The sequence below is a fragment of the Microcaecilia unicolor genome, chromosome 4 (genome assembly GCF_901765095.1).
Source record: "Microcaecilia unicolor chromosome 4, aMicUni1.1, whole genome shotgun sequence".
Classification (NCBI taxonomy): domain Eukaryota; kingdom Metazoa; phylum Chordata; class Amphibia; order Gymnophiona; family Siphonopidae; genus Microcaecilia; species Microcaecilia unicolor.
In genome coordinates this window covers 91,638,867-91,659,753 of record NC_044034.1, presented here as the reverse complement: position 1 = coordinate 91,659,753, position 20,887 = coordinate 91,638,867, and the positions used below count along the sequence as shown (strand labels likewise).

At 42.6% G+C, this 20,887-nt stretch overlaps 1 protein-coding gene across 1 annotated transcript in view; it reads right to left on the bottom strand.

Annotated features, from left to right (window-relative positions):
- Nucleotides 1-20,887, bottom strand: part of KPNA3 (karyopherin subunit alpha 3) — a 282,370-nt gene that overhangs the window by 191,269 nt on the left and 70,214 nt on the right. Inside the window, exons 6-8 of the mRNA XM_030200459.1 lie at nt 15,711-15,796; nt 1,749-1,835; nt 1,076-1,245 (exon numbers count right to left, since the gene is read on the bottom strand). Coding sequence (XP_030056319.1) covers nt 1,076-1,245; nt 1,749-1,835; nt 15,711-15,796 — 343 coding nt within the window. The remainder of the gene's footprint in view (nt 1-1,075; nt 1,246-1,748; nt 1,836-15,710; nt 15,797-20,887) is intronic.

Genomic DNA, 20,887 nt, shown 5'->3' with positions numbered 1-20,887 from the left:
CGGGTGAGGGGGGGCACCTACATGTGGGTACAGTGGGTTTCTGGTGGGTTTTGGAGGGCTCACATTTACGACCACAAGTGTAACAGGTGGGGGAGGGGATAGGCCTGTGTCCGCCTGCCTGAAGTGCACTGCACCCACTGAAACTGCTCCAGAGACCTGCATACTGCTGTGATGGACCCGAGTATGACATTTGAGGCTGGCACAAAATATTTTTAAACATGTTTTTTGAGGGTGGGAGGGGGGTTAGTAACCACTGGGGGAGTGATCCTCGATTCTCTCCGGTGGTCATCTGGTCAGTTCGGGCACCTTTTTGTGGCTTGGTCATAAGAAAACAGGACCAGGTAAAGTCGTCCAAGTGCTCGTCAGAGACGCCCTTCCCCCCCCCCCCCATTATGGGTCGAGGACGCCCATGTGTTAGGCACGCCCAAGTCCTGCCTTCGCTATGCCTCCAACACGCCCCCGTGAACTTTGGTCGTCCCCGCGACGGAAAGCAGTTGGGAACGCCCAAAATCGGCTTTCGATTATGCCAATTTGGGTGACCCTGTGAGAAGGACGCCCATCTTCAGATTTATGTTGAAAGATGAGTGTCCTTCTCTTTCGAAAATGAGCCTGCATGTCTTCTACTTTTAGCACTTTTGATGGATACAGGTTTGACAGTAGTCTTATACGCTGTTGCAACCCTCCCAAAAGTTTCTATAACTATATATTCATTTGGAATGTAATGCAAGCATGAAGAAAAGAAGGAACCATAGTAGCTGATGGAAAAAAATTAGAAGGAGAGAAAAGCGAGTTTGTGGCATACTACAATGGCTAACCATAGAAAAAAAAAAAGCAGAAACCCCAAGTAGTATTTGCACATAATTCTAAAATGTGACATTAGTCATATCCCTTTTCTAGCTAATTCAATACCACAAAATTCCACCAAGACATGATTCTATAAGAGCCTTTGCTGCTGCAGTTAAAAATACTTAGTTCAGCAGCACACTCCATCTCTATTACTTTAGATTTTAAGCAAAATATAAATGGCATATATTACGAAGCTCAAGTATAATCTGATACTGGAATTTTAATTTACCTCCTGAACTGTTTCCATAGGCGGTGGAGGGTCCTTATTTCTGCAGAGATTTACAATGACCCATGTGACGTTCCGAAGGAAAGTGATGGGAATGGAGGGATTGATGAAGGACAGAAGAGGTTTGACAACTCCCAATGAGATGACATAATCTCTACATTGAGGACCATCACCTACAGAAATGAAAATTAAAAAAAAATTATATTCATGATGAAAAGCTCTGAAATGTATGCAATGATTTATGTTGGGACATTGATTTTCTCTGTTTCCTCCTTCATTTTAACATATGAGCAACAAAAAATGCTGCTCTGTAAAAGTATTAAAACAATTTCAACTTTTTATGCATCTCAAAGGAATTTAATTTGATGGATATTTATTAATCTCCCCACAGAAAACTTCTTAGCATAAGGAGGACAAGTTAATGAGCATTTTCTACCTCAAACAGAGAAACCAGAGGAAACATAGTTGGATTGGAAATGTTAATGGTGCAGACTAAGAAAAGAAAAAAGTCAAAGAGCACTTTTCAGCCACTCCCCAGCTATTGGCAACTATTTGTATCACTGGCAGAGCTGAAATAAATTGAAATTACTTACCTCTGACAGCAGCTTGCAGGAATACATATGATCATATCTCAAAGAAGCTAATTAAAATCAAATGGCTCTGTCATTATACCTACCTATTATATTTCCAAGGGCCCACACTGCTTGCTCACAAACATTTTGATGCTGTGAATTTAATAATCTCAAAAAAAGGGGAACTGCATCTATAAAAAGAAAGGAATAATTAACAGACTTTTAAAAAAACATGTGTTAAGTATCATTAATACACCTTTATGGAATATGTTATCCTCTCCAAACTAGTGTTTGGATCAATAACTACAAAATAAATAAATAATTTTTAAAAAATCGTTAGCAGCTTAAAAAGAAGTAATACAATAAAGTTTCATCAAGTGCAATCACAATGCTAGCTGATGCAAGGTATAAATCCAAGATGCTGTACAGCCTTTTTTTTTTTTTTTTTTTACAAACATGCAGTTGGGAATGATATACTACTTTTCGCGTTGTGACAATACAGCAAGTAAGCAACTTTGTTCAAAAGATGTTCTTTGGTCAGAAGGTCAAATCAACTATATGGTGGGTCAAGTTATTTGATGGTACCGATATTCAGTATTTCTCTGAAAACTGCAGAAACAGTTCTTTATAACATGTGAGACATCCCAACCTGTCATCACCAGGTGGAAGCTGCTCAGTCAAGTTTATTTAAAATCAAAATCTAGGCAGTTCACAACATTAAAATATTCACAGAAAGGAAAGGAATGCCAATTAAAATAGGATAGAAAAAAAAACGCTCATAAAGAAAGAGAAATAAGTCTTGAAAGGGGAAAGAGAAAGACTTAACATACCACCTTTCTGTGGTTTTTGCAACTGCATTCAAAGTGGTTTACACAGTATATATAGGCACTTATTTGTACTTGGGGCAATGGAGGGTTAAGGGACTTGCCCAGAGTCACAAGGAGCTGCAGTGGGAATCGAACCCAGTTCACCAGGATCAAAGTCCATTGCACTAACCACTAGGTTAACTGAAGATTCACAGAAGTCCCCAAAGGCGCCCATCCAGACTGCAGGAACCAGGGATGATGAAGGGGGGGGGGGGGGGGGGGGGGGGGGGGGGGGAAATGAACATACATACCTGTAGCAGGTATTCTCCGAGGACAGCAGGCTGATTATTCTCACCATTGGGTCGTCGTCTGCAACGGCCCAGGAGACCCAAAAAAACTTGAGAGCAAACGAAGACGTTTCTCGCTTTGTTGCACGGGCTGAGCACACCGCGTATGCATGAACAGCTTCCTGCCAGTGACACGAGCGTGAGTCCCTCAGTTTAATAAAAAAGCAAACCAGAAACAAGAACAACGCCAAGGGAAGGAGGGCGGGTATGTGAGAATAATCAGCCTGCAATGTGAGAATAATCAGCCTGCTGTCCTCGGAGAATACCTGCTACAGGTATGTATCTTCATTTTCTCTGAGGACAAGCAGGCTGATTATTCTCACCATTGGGGTATCCCTAGCCCCTAGGCTCACTCAAAACAATGAACATTGGTCAATTGGGCCTCGCAACGGTGAGGACATGACAGAGATTGACCTGAAAAGAAATACAACTAAGTGAGAGTGCAGCCTGGAACAGAACAAAAATGGGCCTAGGAGGGTGGATTTGGATTTTAAACCCCGAACAGATTCTGCAGCACTGACTGCCCAAACCGACTGTCGTGTCAGGTATCCCACTGAAGGCAGTTGTGAGATGTGAATGTGTGGACTGATGACCACGTTGCAGCCTTGCATATCTCCTCAATGGAGGCTGACTAAGTGAGCCACTGATGCAGCCATGGCTCTAACATTGTGAGCCTAGGAGGGTGGATTTGGATTCTAAACCCCGAACAGATTCTGCAGCACTGACTGCCCAAACCGACTGTCGTGTCGGGTATCCCACTGAAGGCAGTTGTGAGATGTGAATGTGTGGACTGATGACCACGTTGCAGCCTTGCATATCTCCTCAATGGAGGCTGACTAAGTGAGCCACTGATGCAGCCATGGCTCTAACATTGTGAGCCTAGGAGGGTGGATTTGGATTCTAAACACCGAACAGATTCTGCAGCACTGACTGCCCAAACCGACTGTCGTGTCGGGTATCCCACTGAAGGCAGTTGTGAGATGTGAATGTGTGGACTGATGACCACGTTGCAGCCTTGCATATCTCCTCAATGGAGGCTGACTAAGTGAGCCACTGACACAGCCATGGCTCTAACATTGTGAGCCGTGACATGGCCCTCCAGAGTCAGCCCAGCTTGGGCGTAAGTGAAGGAAATGCAATCTACTAGCCAATTGGAGATTGTGCATTTTCCGATGGTGACTCCCCTCCTGTTGGGATCAAAAGAAACAACTGGGCGGACTGTCTATAGGGTTTTGTCCGCTGCACATAAAAGGCCAATGCTCTCTTACAGTACAAGGTGTGCAACTTGTCTTCACCAGGGCGGGTATGAGGACGGGGATACTTTTCGGAGGAAGAGTCATATGGGGTCCCCTCTGATCCTACTCCGCCTATTGAAAAAAGGATGTCTCCTCCTGAGAGTCTTTTTCCTTCTTTGTTCGGGAAATGTCTAAGGACATTCCTTTCCCTATGGAGGTTGTGGATGAGCCCAGGGCCGAGATGCTCGAGGTCTTGGACTATCCTTCTCCGCCCACAGAGGTTGCAACGGCCCCCTTGCATAACACACTCAGGGAAGTACTTATGCAAAACTGGTCGTTCCCTCTATCTAATCCAGTGGTCCCCAAAAAAGCTGAGTCCCAGTACAGAGTCCATGGAGAACCAGTAATGGTGAAGGCCCAACTTCCACATGATTCCATGGTGGTGGACTCTGCGCCAGTCTGCTTTGGTGTCAGGGGTGCTTGCACCTTCTGCATCGACTGTGGAAGTGGCATCTGGGCCTTCACCTGTGGTGAGGTCCATGTCCTCGGTGTCGCTTGCGGCATCGGCAGCCACCCAGGTCAATTCTCCCTCAACGTTGGCGGAGGAAGCTTCGCCGCAGTACAGGCAGGGGTCAACTTCTCGACATCCCCCTCGAGGCCGTCGTTCCTCGACGTCGAGACAGGCTCGGGTTCAGGCTGCTGTTAGAGAGCTTCTGTCTGACACCAATGATGAGTGCTCGTTGGAGCCAGCAGGACCAGGGAGAAACCCTCCGAAAGACCTAAGGAAGCAAATTCTAGCCTCTCAACATCCAAGCTGTGAGAGCCAGACTGAAGGTTGGGATGTGGAAGAGACCCTTGGTTCTGTGTGATGAGGGTCAGAAAAAAACAGACCTCCAATCTCCAGGGATCTGGAGTATAATTCCAGAAGAAGAGGGAACCATATCTGCTGCAGCCAGTAAGGCACAATCAGAATCACGGTTCTGAGGTCTTGCTTAAGTTTCAACAAAGTCTTTTCCTACTGGAGGTATATGAGGATACACGTACAGCAGGCCTGTCTCCCAACTGTGGAAGGAGGCATATGATGCTAGTCTGTTGTGGACCTGAAACCTAGAACAGAACTGAGGGACCTTGTGATTGGCCTGATTGGCAAAAACATCCACCAATGGGGTGCCTCACGCTCGGAAGATCTTATGGGCTATGTCCAAGTGGAGAGACCACTAGTGTGGTTGCATTATCCTGCTCAGCCTGTCGGCCAGGGTGTTTGTGCCCGCCAGATAAGTGATTTGAAGGAACATGCTGTGCTGGTGAGCCCAATGCCACATCCGGATGGCCTTCTGACACAGAGGGCGTGACCTGCTCCCCCTCCCCCCCTGTTGGTGTAATACATTGCAACCTGATTGTCCATTTGAACTAGAATAATTTGATGACACAGCGATCTCTGAAAGTCTTTAGAGCATTCCAGATCGCTCGAAGCTCCAAGAGATTGATCACACCTTGAGTATGAAGCCTATCTACATGAGCTCCCCAACCCATCAGAGATGCATCTGTCGTCAGCACCTTTTGCGGCTAAGGAATTTGGAATGGAAGTCCCAGAATCAAATTGGATCGAATGGCCCAACACTGCAGACAGCATACAAGCTCTGAGGACACCTGAATGACAGTGGCCAGTATGTTTGCTTGTTTTTCCCAAAAATAAAAATATTGTCATCTGCAAACATAAACAGTCCAATTCATTAACAGGCTTCAAAATAGCAAGTGACACGGGGACAAAGTTTGTCCCCGTCCTCGGGCTCTGTCCCCATCCCCATGGTTACAGTCGCTCCTCGTCCCATTCTCTACCTGGTAAGACTGTATACGGGAGATGAGTATTGAAGCCTGGTACATCTTCCTCCCAAAAGAATCCAGGGTTCTAGCTTCTCTGCCTGGGGGTGCCAAGGCACAGTCCCTAGTACTCCTGGCTCTTTTGCGAGCGGACTCCACCACCAAGGAATCGTGAGACAACTAAGGCCTTACAAACCCAGGTTCACTGTGGATCCGATACTAGGTGTCTATCTTGGTGGGCACGACATGGAAAGACAGAGGGGTCTCCCAGTTCCTGACCAGGACTTCCTTGAGTACCTTGTGGAGGGGTGCAGTCACAGCCTCCTTATAAGGAGATGTATAGTCCAGGACATTGAGTATCTTGGCCCTGAGCTCATCCTCCACTTCTAAAGGAAATGAAATGGCATCAGCACAGCAGGAGGCCTTGAGACAGGTGGAGACTCACTTGACACCTCACTACTCCCAGTGTCTTAAGGGTCTCGAAGTAGCCATGCTTAACGACGCTCCCATTTGATGCTGGATACTGATGCCAACGCTGAGAAACCAACTTGGATCCAAAAATCTTCTCTTGTTGAGCCTCTTGGGAAACCAGAGTCCTCTTCTTCATGTGAAGACAGAAGACAGAACACAGTTAGTAGGCTATGGTCGGGCCCAAGACACTGCAGACACCAATGGGTTCTTTCCCAGAGATCGTCTGATTGCACTGGGTACAACGCTTGAAGCCACTGGGAGTCTTCGTGAACATGGACGGGAAAACCTCGTTCGCCAAATTAAACGACTCGATGGTGCATAAAAAGGGGCAAGGCACAGAAAAGGGAAGAACCCGACTGAAGTCAAGGCCTAAAAAATAGAGCTATGTCGTCAAAAAAGAAGGAAACAAACCCAGCAAAATACAAGAAAATAAAAGGACAGGTTTAAAGTGAAAAAACAAGAAAACCACAATGAAAAAATTTGAGGGAAAAAAATAGCCAAGACACCAAAAGCTGTTTTGAGCTGGGCAAGTGAAGAGAGGCTGAAAAAGCACACCTTCTCCTCAATTGGAAAAAAAAAAAACCAGACCACATTCACGCAACAGGCGGGAAGGCACTTGCCATCCACAAAGCTCTACTTTTTACTTTGGCAAAATGTCGGACCGGGTGGCGCAAATTGGCATCACCCACTTGTGAGAATATTGGAGCCTGCTTGCCCTCGGAGAATGTCACCTACATGTGAGAATATCATGCCTATTTGTCCTTGGCGAAGGGAGAGTTATCAAGAAACTTTCAATCACCTCATTACAAAGATCATCATTTTGCACAAGAAAGCCTCATCAGCAAGCAAGAGAAGACGCCCTGCCAGACCAAAGATTTGCAATCTTCCTTTTATTTTATTTTTTTTTTGGGGGGGGGGGGGGGGGGGGGGGGGGGGGGGGGGGGGGAAGAGATGTGGATTCAAGATACCGACAGCGAGAGATTGGGGGCTTTGAATCTGCAGGGGCGAAAGGAAACCCTATATCAAGCTGAAGCGAGAATAGAGATGGATTGCTAGAACATGGGGAAGGGGTAGGAGGCGAGAAGATGATTACTTATAATAGTAATTTTGCACAAAATTACTTTTAAAATTCTGCATCTTTTCACTAATACTGTTTTTCCATGTTTCTATCTTACATGAACTACTGAAAAGCAATGGTTATATTTGTTATGTGAGCAGAACTCCCCCTAGTGTATAGAATAGAAAAACATAGTTGACAACAGAAAATATTTGGAAGCTATTACTTCTGCCAAAGGAGGTGCTACAAAGTACTGAGAGCCAGATACACAAAGGTCCCATTAAGGATCCTTCTACGTTTCCAAACCGGTAAAATTTTACCGATTTACGAACACAGAGGGTGGGGGGGGGGGGGGGGGGATTCACTAAGAAAATCGCATGCAAATGACCTACTCGTTGCTTTTGCGACCCAGCTCATTTGCATGCGATATGGGGGAAACAAGTCAGTGAGCTGAGCATGCGCAGAACAGTCCATCGCTATGCATGGCTGCTCTGCGCATGCTACAGATGGCTCTCACACTCAGACAAGCTGCGTCTATGATAGCAGTAGATTTACCCTTTTTTTGGCAGACAAAAGTGCTTTTTTTTTTTTTGGATGGGCATACCTGTATTGCAGCTACCTGCCTCCGGCTGCTGGGAAAAAGTGAGAAAAACCTCGCTCTACTGCTCTCCGCTCTTCTGTGAGGAATCAGTAGCACCAGGGCTTGGTTCCACCTCAGTTGTTCCTGCTGCTTCCTTCTATTGGCTGGCTGACATCCTAGAACGCCCATCTCCCTGAAGATGGACTCTCATTGGCTGGCTGCTGTCCCAACTCCTCCTCCCTGTAGGACTTCCCTGATGACATCACTTTAGAGCTATGAACTGATTGGATCCGAACTTCCTGTTGTCCCTCTCCAGTAATGAGTGGGCGGGACATCCCAGGCTGATGCTGTCCAATTGGTTTAGCCCCCCTCTGTGGAGGGGGACACCAGGAAGTTCGGATCCAATCAGTTCACAGCTCTAAAGTGATGTCATCAGGGAAGCCCTGCAGGGAGGAGTTGAGACAGCAGCCAGCCAATGAAAGTCCATCTTCAGGAAGATGGGCGTTCTAGGATGTCAGCCGGCCAATAGAAGGAAGCAGCAGGAACAGCTGGGGGTGAAACCAAGCCCGTGTCCCACAGACGCTGTGTTTCTTTGATGGACCCTTAACTTCCTTGCATTTTTGGTAAGTCACCATTACTTTTATGCTTTACATTTCAGTACTCCCCCCCCTAATTTCTTGCCATGCTCTTTAGTGCTGCTGCCCAGCATCTGCTGAAGAACTAATCTTCCTCCTGTTGGGGTTGAAAGATAGAATGTATATAGGCTGACTGATTATGCTGGACTGCTTTAAGAGATGAAGAAGCTTTTGTAGAACAGCTGACTGAATTTTGGGCTCTGATCCTCAATCATCCCTTGGTACAAATATTTTTCTATTATGGTCTTTGGATCTTTGCCTGGAGAAGTGCATCAATGGTTATTTGGAATATTTCACTTTGTTCAAAGCAAATTTCACCATAACAGAGTGATGAGGCAGCTGCACATCAATTTTGGACTTACTTGAACCTTGTATTTAAGATCTAATTTTCTTGCTAAAGGAAGATAAGAATGTGTTTTGCCATATTCCACCTGTAGCTCCAAAAGTAATCTATGAATAGGTATTCTGTCCTGAAATGGCAGAAGGAAGTTCACTTATGCTCAAAACTAGGTTAAGGCCTATTTATATTCTAGGATGTATGTTCCATCAATGTGTATCAGACTTCTGCTTAGTCCCTTCATGATCACCAATATTTCAGAGACAATTGGCAGTAAGTTCATTGAAGAGAAAGCGCAAAACATTTTTCTTCCAATTTTCTCACAAATAAGCCAAAATGGACTTACTTCCTTCTACCACTGTAGGGCAGTATTGTAATAATATCCTTCAGAGGATCAGTTCTTTGAGACCAAAAATATCTGGACCTAGACTCAAATCTTCTTGAATTACAAAGAGGTCTAACTTTACCCAACATTCTTGAAAATGGAGTAGTCTGGTAGTGAAAAACTCCTAATTATGAAAAGTTTGAGGATAGTTCTATATATTCTTCTATCATGTTAAGAATTGCTATACTGGGTCAGACCAAAGATAAATTGATCCCAGTATTCTAACTCCAGTACTTGGGAAACAAGGTCAGTGCTGAGCAGACTTCTAGTCTATGTTCCAAAAATAGCAAAGAGGTCAGGATCAAGTATGCACTATTTATATTACATTCGTATCATATACTATTATTATTTGGTCCACTTGTATCCCACATTTTCCCAGCTTAGGCGGGCTCAATGTGGCTAACAAAGTTACAAGAAAATTACATAATACAACAGGAGAAAATGGCTCCAATAATAGATTTACAAAAAAGTACAAAGTAGCTAAAATAAGAGAATACAGAAGGGAAAACAGGAGAAACCAAGGAGAAGCTGACAGAGGGTAAAGACCAGGTAAACTGCCAATACGTGAAAATAAAGGGGGTTAAACTGCATTGCTGAGTTAGGGGTAGGCTTTAGTAAACAAATACGTTTTTAACAGTTTTTTTTAAAGTTTGATGATCCGATGTTTCTTTCAGGAGTCTCGGCAAAGCATTCCAGGTTCATGGGCTGATGAAAGAAAAGGAAGAAGCGTAGATTGTCTTGTATTTCAGATTCCTGCATGAAGGATAGTGCAGATTAAGATAAGTTCTAGATGACACCAAGGAATTTCTAGCAGGCAAATCAATCAAAATCACACAAGTGCACTGGTGCTTCGCTATAAATGATCTTGTGAGTTAAGGCACAGATCTTGAAATCAATACAGTACTTAATGGGAAGCCAGTGAAGTCTCACGAAGAGGCTGCGCACTGTCAAAGCGTGATTTACCAAAGAACAGTCTGGCTGCGGTGTTTTGAACCGTCTGGAGCTTCTTCAGAATATAGTGTATACAACCAGCGAAAATGCCACTGCAGTAGTCGATGTGGCTTAAATCCATAGAATGAATCAGGGTTCGAAAAATATCTTTTGGCAGGAATTGTTTGATGTGTTTAAGCTTCCACAAAGATACTATGAGTGCAGGTGCTGTGTATCTCAATGGGGGAGGGGAGGATATCTTAAGGTTAACATCAGGTAAAATATTAGCAATATTGTTGGATTAATCTTGTGTTGATAATGTACATGATTATGCTATGGCCATAATAAAACCACTTTTTGGACTACTGACATGGTATGTTTCAAGACTGCATCATATAGAAGTGCCTATACGGAATTGGCAAGGTGGCAAATTCCAACTGCCCTGTTTGTAAGGCCAGTTGTTTAATCAAAAGTGCAACTCTGGCTGTCCTATTGGGACAGACTGAATGGAATGCACAGTTCTTTATACCCACAGTTTCTTTTCTATGAATTAAATTGCTTGCCCTTGAGGGCTACAAGTAGGTTTTTGAAGGATTCAGCTCCCCCACCCCCCAAAAAAAAAAACCTCAATCCATACAGATAAGGAAATACCAGGTCATCCCATACTTATGTAGTGGTACTTGCACACCCGCACGACACTTGGTAAAACTGGGGAGGACCTTACACTGATAATGGTTTATTTAAAAGAGAAGTAAACTGAGGCACTCTCAGCAATGTGGATGGGTCAGGTGTTAATTTTAAATTGTTCCTTTAAAATTTTTGAAAGTTTCTGGAGATCTAATATTGGGGATCAGGAAGTAACCTGGAGCCTTGCTTTCCTCCTACTGGGAGTAGGAACTCTATTACATTGGACTAAAGGAGGAAACTGACTTTTCCCCTGAATCAACCTTAAAATATATAAGATCATGGTAGAAGTCAACGTGGTGACAAACCTTAAGTGGTAGTCCGGGCTACAAATTATATCGTAGCGATAGGGTGGATAGGATAGGAGGAGGGGTAACACTGTATGTAAATGAGACCCTTGACTCGGATAGATGTAAATGAGAACTTTGACTCGGATAGGATGCAAATATTGCAGGAGACAAAACCCCTATTGGAATCTTTGTGGACTGAAATTCCAAGTGAAAAGGGGAAAAGGACGGTGATAGGAGTGTACTACCGTCCGCCTGGCCAGGACGAGCGGACGGACGCAGCAATGTCAAAGGATATTAGGGAAGCGAATAAATTGGGCAATGTAATATTAATGGGTGATTTCAATTATCCACATATAGACTGGGTTAATGTAACATCGGTACACACTAGGGAGGTGAAATTTCTTGATGAAATCAAGGACGGCTTCATGGAACAGCTGGTTCAGGAGCCCACAAGAGAAGGAAAAATACTAGAGACTTAGTCATTACTGCTCATGATCTGGTGCGGGGGGTAACAGTGCGAGGGCCACTTGATAACAGTGATCATAATATGATCAGTTTTGATATTAGCATTGAAGTAAGTGAACTTAGGAAATCAAATACACTAGCGTTTAACTTTAGAAAAGGTGATTATGACAAAATGAGAAAAACGGTGAAAAAAAAAAAGACAAAGGTGCAGCTCGCAGGGTAAAAAACTTGCATCAGGCGTGGATGCTGTTTAAAAACACCATCCTGGAGGTACAGGACAAATATATTCCACGTATTAGACAAAGGGGAAAAAAGACCAAACGTCAGCCGGTGTGGCTAAACAGTAAGGTAAAGGAAGTCATTAGAACAAAAAAACAATCATTCAGAAAGTGGAGAAGAGAATAGATAAAGTAACAAGATAAAACATAAGGAATGCCAAACCAAATGCAAAGCGGAGATAAGGAGGGCAAAAAAGGACTTTGAAAAGAAGTTTGCGTTAGAAGCGAAAATACATAGTAAAAATTTTTTTAGATACATTAAAAGCAGAAAGCCAGCTAAAGAATCGGTTGGGCCGCTGGACGAAAATGGTGTTAAAGGGGCGATCAGGGAAGACCGAGCCGTAGCGGAGAAATTAAATGAATTCTTTGCTTCGGTCTTCACCGAGGAGGATTTGGGAAGGACACCGGTGCCGGAAAACATATTTGAAGCGGCTGAGTCGGAGAAACTAAACGAATTCTCTGTAAACTTGGGAGGACGTAATGGGTCAGTTCTGCAAACTGAAGAGTAGTAAATCACCAGGACCTGATGGTATTCATCTCAGAGTATTAATAGAACTGAAAAATGAACTTGTAGAGCTACTGTTAGTAATATGCAATCTATCCCTAAAATCGAGTGTGGTACCGGAAGACTGGAGGGTGGCCAATGTTACGCCGATTTTTTAAAAGGGTTCCAGAGGAGATCTGGGAAATTATAGACTGGTGAGTCTGACGTCGGTACCGGGCAAAATGGTAGAGGCTATTATCAAGAATAAAATTACAGAGCATGTGCAAAAACATGGGCTGATGAGACAAAGTCAGCACGGATTTAGTGAAGGGAAGTCTTGCGCCTCACCAATCTACTGCATTTTTTTGAGGGGGTGAACAAACATGTGGATAATGGGGAGCCGATGGATATTGTGTATCTGGATTTTCAAAAGGCGTTTGACAAAGTGCCTCATGAAAGACTCCTAAGGAAACTGGAGAGTCATGGGATCGGAGGTAGGGTATTACTATGGATTAAGAGCTGGTTGAAAGATAGAAAGCAAAAAGAGTATTCTCAGTGGAGAAGGGTAGTTAGTGGGGTCCCGCAGGGGTCTGTGTTGGGACTGCTGCTTTTTAACATATTTATAAATGACCTAGAGATGGGAGTAACTATTAAGGTAATTAAATTCGCAGATGACACAAAATTATTCAGGGTCATCAAGTCGCAGGAGGAGTGTGAAAGATTACAGGAGGACCTCGCGAGACTCGGGGACTGGGCGTCCAAGTGGCAGATGAAGTTCAATGTTGACAAGTGCAAAGTGATGCATGTGGGTAAGAGGAACCCGAATTACAGCTATGTCATGCAAGGTTCTGCGTTGGGAGTTACGGACCTAGAAAGGGATCTAGGAGTCATCGTGGATAAGACATTAAAACATCTGCCCAGTGTGCTGCGGCGGCTAAGAAAGCGCACAGAATGTTGAGTATTATTAGGAAAGGGATGGAAAACAAACACGAGGATGTTATAATGCCGTTGTATCACTCCATGGTGCGACCACACCTCGAGTATTGTGTCCAATTCTGGTCGCCACATCTCAAAAAAGATATAAAGGAATTAGAAAAGGTGCAGAGAAGGGCGACGAAAATGATAAAGAGAATGGAACGACTTCCCTATGAAGAAAGACTGAGAAGGTTAAGGCTCTTCAGCTTGGAGAAAAGGCAGCTGAGGGGTGATATGATAGAAGTCTACAAGATAATGAGCGGAGTAGAGCGGACAGATGTGAAGCGTTTGTTTACACTTTCAAACAACAACAAAACCAGGGGACACAAGATGAAGCTAGAATATGGTAGATTTAAAATAAGAGAAAGTTTTTCTTTACTCAGCGTGTAGTTAGACTCTGGAGCTCTTTGCCGGAGAATGTAGTGACAGCAGCTGGCCTTACGGAATTTAAAGTGGGTTTGGACAGATTCCTGAGGGAAAAGTCCATTATTCATTTTTTTTTTTTTTGGGGGGGGGGGGGGGGGGGGTTGCTGGGTTCTTGAGGCCTGGATTGGCCGCTGTCGGAGACAGGATGCTGGCCTTGATGGACCCTTGATCTTTTCCCAGTATGGCGGTGCTTATGTACTTATCTTTATTATACGTAAAACCCTATAATCCATGATCTGTTTCAAATGCTGAAGAAAACAGAATATCAAATTCAACACAGGCCAACTGTGCCCGAAGATAACAGTTTAAAAAAAAAATGTAGACTGTTTTTGGTTGAGCAGGTGTGGTCTGCTCTGCTTACCCTACATCCTGTTGTAGGATCTGGCAAAAAGCAGAACACCAATTGTCAAAGATGTTTCGTGAAGGGGACAAAAGTTTTCTTACAATGGATAGTTAACCTATCATTCTCTAGAGTTCATTCATCCGATTAGACCTTAATGTGATAACAGAGAGACACTAAGATGGAGCAGTGTTCCTTAGGGGTATACAGGAGAGACACTAAGATGGAGCAGTGGTCCTTAATGGTATCACTGCCTTCTCACTTCCTTCATATTAAGGAGTCTCCAGTACATAGAGCATCTGCCACACTTGTCTCTGTACATACTTTAGTATGCCAGAAAACGCAACCACACAGACATCTGGAAGTGAAGGCAGATGTCAAAATTCTAGAGGACATGTTAATGTGTCATAGGCTGTACGTATGTTCCACATTCACCTGGCTCTTCTGCTAAAATAGCTTGATCTTTTATGGGATGGTATGCATACTGCACCATACACAGAGTTCATGAGCTACAATACAAACAGATAACACTGCCCCTTGGAACACTTTCTTGTCCAAATGAGTCCAGCAGCTGAGGTCTTCACCAGGAGGCATGTGTGAAGATTCCCTGCACTTCCTTATTTTCTTCCTAGTAGTGAAGTTTGCCATGAAGAGTACAAGAGTTATACTGTTGAAACCTGGAGTAGGAGGGTCTGCCACATTCAAGCTGCTGTTTTTGCAAGAGGACATGATTGGTAAAAGGACAGTAGCCCTTGGGGATTGTTATGCACCATGGTTCCTCTCCTTGCTAAAGCAGAGCTATGCCTCTTTACTGTATTACTCTTAGGGGTAGGAGATATCCTTCTTCAGAAGTTCATTCAATCCATGCCAAAGGAGGAGACAGATTAGAAAGAACACAGAGTGTTTTGAAGAATGAGATGACATGTCACAACACAGAGGTAAATCTCTAATACAGAACAGGAGAGTTTTGTTTTTCTATCCATTTGCCCAGAACAAAAAAGAACTGAACTGTGTTTAGAATGGCCCACACATACTCAAACATGTACCCTTGTTCTGAGCTATGGAGAGCCATTCAGTCCCAGTGAAGTGTGATGATATCCATGTGTGCCTGACTGCATCCTGCTTATCAACTGAAAAAGATTCAGCATAGAGTCAATATATACCAGCATATGATTTTAAAAGATCATGTACACCAGAACACACCAAGGACAATCAAAAGAATGAACAAAGATGTCCTCTCAAATGTGATCAAAACATTTTCCAAGTGCAACTGGATAAGTTGCCTATACATGTTACATCTTATGAACTCCAGAAAGAAGTTTTTTGGCACAATTCCAAGTACTAAAGTGAGCATTAGCAGTAAATCTGAAGAACTGAGATCATACTCCACATACCTGGGGATTAGAGTGAGGTTCATTCCTGTCATGGTATGTGCAAAACTAACCCATTTGGAGAAACTTCCCCAAGTTAATATTTTTAAACTCAAATCCCACCTCTTCCAATCCTTTATATTAACTTACTTGACTGGACAACAGCTTGAGTCTGTGCAGAAGTGCCTGATGCAATGTTAGTCAGTGCCCAAGCAGCCTCGAACTGTAATGAAGGGCTGTGAAAATTAAAAGAAAGTGTGTCTAAACAGTCAGTCAGAACTTTTGTTTCTTAAAAGCAACACTGTAAGGTCCTACAAAATATCAAATTACCTGGGCTAGCCCAGTGACTCAATGGCAAGTGCTGTATACAGCCATATAAAAGACTGGATTTATTTCCCAAATCAGGCTTTGTTTCCGATTGCGACACCATGAAGACAACATTCACAGATCAGAAAGATGTGCCATCACTCAACAGCAACACTTTGTGCCTATAGTAGCTAAGGCCCAACTAGACTAAGCTGGGATGAGCTGGGCTTAGTGAAGGATTATTTGAATAGGTGAAAACTGTCCAAGTAATTGTAAATGAAACTTTGTGGCATCATAGCTAGATAGAGGCTGTTCTGACCTGGGAAAACCCTACAAAAATTTTTTTTTCTATAATTGGTTCTTCAGCTGGACAAGTTAATGAATCAAGGAAAAGCAAAATACTCACCTGTAGCAGGTATTCTCCAAGGACAGCAAGATCAATAGCTACACTGATAGGCAACATCATCCAATGAAGTACAGAACAGTAGGCACTCCAACATTCTTCCAGAAGTTAAATACATACAAGTACATAAATATTGCCATACTGGGACAGACCAAAGGTCCATCAAGCCCAGCATCCTGTTTTCAACAGTGGCCAATCCATGTTACAAGTATCTGGCAAGATCCCAAAACAGTACATTTTATGCTGCTTATCCTAGAAACAAGAAGGATTTTCCCAAGTCCATTTTAATAATGGCTTATGGACTTTTCTTTTAGGAAGATATACAAACCTTTTTTTAAATCCTGCACAGCTTTTACTACATTCTCTGGCAATGAATTCCAGGGTTTAATTACACGCTGAGTGAAGAAATATTTTCTCCGATTTGATTTAAATGTACTACTCTGTAGCTTCATTGCATGCCCCCTAGTCCTAGTATTTTTGAAAAGAGTAAACAAGAAATTCACATCTACCTGTTCAACTCCATTCAATATTTTATAGACCTCTATCATATCTCTCCTCTGTCGTCTTTTCTCCACGCTGAAGAGCCCTAGACGCTTTAGTCTTTCCTCATAGGAAAGTTGCCCCATTCCCTTTATCATTTTTGTCACTCTTCTCTGTACTTTTTCTAATTCCACTATATCTTTTTTGAGATGTGGTGACCAGAATTGAACAAGTATTTGAGATGCGGTCGCACCATGGAGTGATACAAAGGCATTATAACATTCTCATTTTTATTTTCCATTCCTTTCTTAATAATACCAAACATCCTATTTGCTTTCTTAGCCGTCGCCGCACACTAAGCAGAGGATTTCAATGTACAATCAACGATGACACCTAAACCCCTTTCCTGGTCAGAGACTTATAATGTGGAACCTTGCATTACATAACTATAATTCAAGGTTCCTCTCTCTCACATGCATCACTTTGCACTTGCTCACATTAAACATCATCTGCTATTTGGATGCCCAATCTCTTAAGGTCCTCTTGTGAGTTTTCACAATCCTCTTACGATTTAACAACTTTGTGTAGTCAGCAAACTTAATTACCTCACTAGTTACTCCCATGCTTAATTTATAAATATGTTAAAAAGCAGCGCAGCAGTCCCAGCCAGACCCCTGCGGAACCCCACTATCTACCCTTCTCCATTGAAAATACTGACCATTTAACCCTACTATCTGTGTTCTACCTTTTAATCAGTTTTTTTAAATCACAACAGAACACTACCTCCTATCCCAAGTCTCTCAAATTTCCTCTGGAGTCTTTCATGAGGTACTTTGTCAAATGCCTTTTGAAAATCCAGATACACAATATCGACTGGCTCACATTTATCCACATTTGTTCACACCTTTAAAGAAATGTAGTAGATTGGTGAGGCAAGATTTCTCTTCACTAAATCCATATTTGCTTTGTCTCATTAATCCATGCTTTTGAATATGCTTTGTAATTTTGTTCTTTACAATAGTCTTACCATTTGCCTGACACCGAAGTCAGGCTCACCGGTCTATTTATTTATGCATGCATTCTTGTATCCCACTATTATCCAGAAATAAATTTCAGTTCATAGTGGCTTATAATTTACATTTCGGTGGAGTTACAACAGTGTTGTACAATGTGGAGAGGGCACCTATAGCTCGTGTCGTTATTTATAGAGTTTTTGAAGAGACAGATGTCAAGAGGAAAAGGTAATGGTAGCTTTTGTATTCAGTTGTAGAGTTTTGGTGATGTTATTCATTTAGTTTTTGAAGACGTAGATCTGAAAGAAAGGCAATGCTATCTTTGTGATTAGCTGTAGAATTTTTTTGAAGCGGTAGGTTTTCATTTCTTTTGTGAATTGGAGATTTGTGATGCTTCTTATGGTTTTTAGTATCAAGTTCCACCATTTGGAACCCTGGTAGCTAAATCTTGCTGTGTAGATAGTTTTGTAGATGACGTTTTTGCAGTTGGGTAGAAGTAGGAGTAGGTAGTTTATGTTTACTGAGTTGGCATTTCTTGAGGATAGTTCAATCATATTAAGTATGACTATGTTAACAAAACTATGTGAGCCACATTGAGCCTGCAAATAGGTGGGATAATTTGGGATACAAATGCAATAAATAATAAGTATATATTCAGGTGCTATTTCAAATAGTACCTTGAAGATTAGGGTGCTCTTTGAAAAATATTCTTGCCTTGACTGATAGCCAATGTATTGTTTCAAGCAGTGGGGTTGCTCTTTCGTATTTCGATTTCTTGAAAATCAGTCTTGCTGCCGTTGCAGCAATTTAAGTGCGTTTTTCTTGCACCCTACGTATACTGCATTGCAGTACTGTAGTTGCGATAGTATCGTTGATTGGACCAGTATCCAGAAAAATTGTCTTAATAGTCAAGAGACTATTCTTCTCAGTTCCCATAGTGTTCTGAAGTATTTTGATGTTTATCGAGAATGATTCCTAGTATTTTAAGTTGTGTTTCGATGTGGTATGTTTGTTGGTTGATTTTTGGTAGGATGTGGGGTTGTGTAGGCTGGATAATACTAAGAACTTGGTGCTGTCTATTCAGTTTTGACAGTTGTTCCCCATTCTTCCATAATTTCACAGACCACCTCTGGAACCTTAAAAAAAAAAAAAAAAAAAAAAATCGGCATTACATTGGCCACCCTCCAACCTTCCGGTACCATGCTTGATTTTAAAAGATAAATTACATATTGCTAATAGTTCTGCAAGTTCATTTTTCAATTCTATCAGTACTCGGGGATGAATACCATCCAGTCCAGGTGATTTGCTACTCTTCAATTTGTCAAACTGCACCATTGCATCCTCCAGGTTTATAGAGATTTAATTCAGTTTCTCTATCAGCTTTGAATACCATTTCTGGCACCAGTATCTCTCCAAACCTTCCTTGGTGAAGACCGAACCAAAGAATTCACTTAATCTCTTCACTATGGCTTTGTTTTCCCTGAGTGCCCCTTTTACCCCCTCGGTCATCTAGCGATCCAACCAATTCTTTTGCTGGCATCTTGCTTTTAATATACCTATCCTATGTGTTTTTGCTTCAAACGCAATCAAGTCCTTCTTTGCCTCCTTATCAGCACTTTACATTTGACTTGCCATTCCTTAAGCCATTTCTTATTTTCAGTCGGATCTTTCTTTCATTTTCTGAACTATTTCTTTTAACTCTAACAGCTTTCTTCACCTCACTTTTTAACCATGCTGGCTGTCATTTGGTCTTCCTTCTTCCTTTTTTAATACACAGACTATATTTGGCCTGGGCTTCCAGGTTAGTATTTGTGAACAGCATCCACACCCGTTGTAAAATTTTGACCTTCGCAGCTGCTCCTCAGTTTTTTTTTTCACCGTTCTTCTAGCCCAATCACGCATGTGAATGTCTTTCTGCCCACTGTCAATGCATGGGACCAGCTCAGTCCGGTATAATAGCTAGTAGAATACAACTCCAAGAGGAGGTAGGCGAGGCAGTGTGGATATATATCTTGCTGGCCTCACAGAGCACTTGCTATAGATGAGTAACTTCGCTTTTGCCAATGACAAGAAGGATGATCTCTATACTGATGGGAACCCTAGCTACCAGGCTGTTTAAATAAGACAAAAAAAATCCTGTGACAGGTAGGGCCTAACAGGAAATAAGCTTGTTTTTGAATGTTTCATTTTTTTTTTTTTTTTTTTTTTTTTTAACAGCCTGGAGCAGAAAAATAAATGTTCCAAGGGGCCTGGATTTAGATTCTAGACCCTAAATTCTGAAGATCTGTCTTATAAAAAATGGCTGGCATAGCAGGAATCTTGTTAGACACAGCAGAAAGGTGAATGCTGCCGCTCTGCAAATTTCATCTATGGATGATCTATGGATGAAGGTAACCTCAAGTGGGCTACCAATGCAGCCATGGCTGACACTATGAGCTGCAACATGACTCTCCAAGGTCAAACTAGCCTAAACATAAACAAAGAAATGAAGTCTGAGCCAACTGGAAAGAGTGCATTTACTTAAGATCAAATGCCAAGACTCTCTTGCAGTCTTAAGTGTGTAGTGTGCTTTCACCAGGATAAGAGGCAGAACCGACTGGTTAAGATGGAACTCAGGCATTACTGTAGGAAGGAACTTAGGATGCATACGCAAAACCATTCTACTGTTGTAAAAAAAAAAAAAAACTTAGTATAAGGTGAATCAGCTACTCTTGTAGCTCTCTGACTGCTACCAAATCAGGACCTTCCAGGTCAGGTAACAGTATCAAGTGACTCAAAAGGAGCTTCCATCAGCTGGGTAAGCACAGCATTCAGATCCCACCACAGCCCTGAAAGATTTGAAAGAAGTTTTAGTAACAGCAAGCCCTTCATGAAACAAAACCTAAGGGCTGAACAGAGATGGGCTTAAGCTCCAACTGCACAAAGGTGAACCCTTACTGACTTCACTTTTCAGACCTGACTGGTGTAAAGTATTCAAGCAGGTTCTTTTGGTATAGGACAGCACACGATACAGCAAACCTCTTCCACTGGAAACCGTATGACCTCCAAGTGGAAGCTCTCATGGAAGGAAGTAGGACTTGAGCCACCTTCCGGCAGGTTCAAAGAGTTCACCTCTAAACTCAACA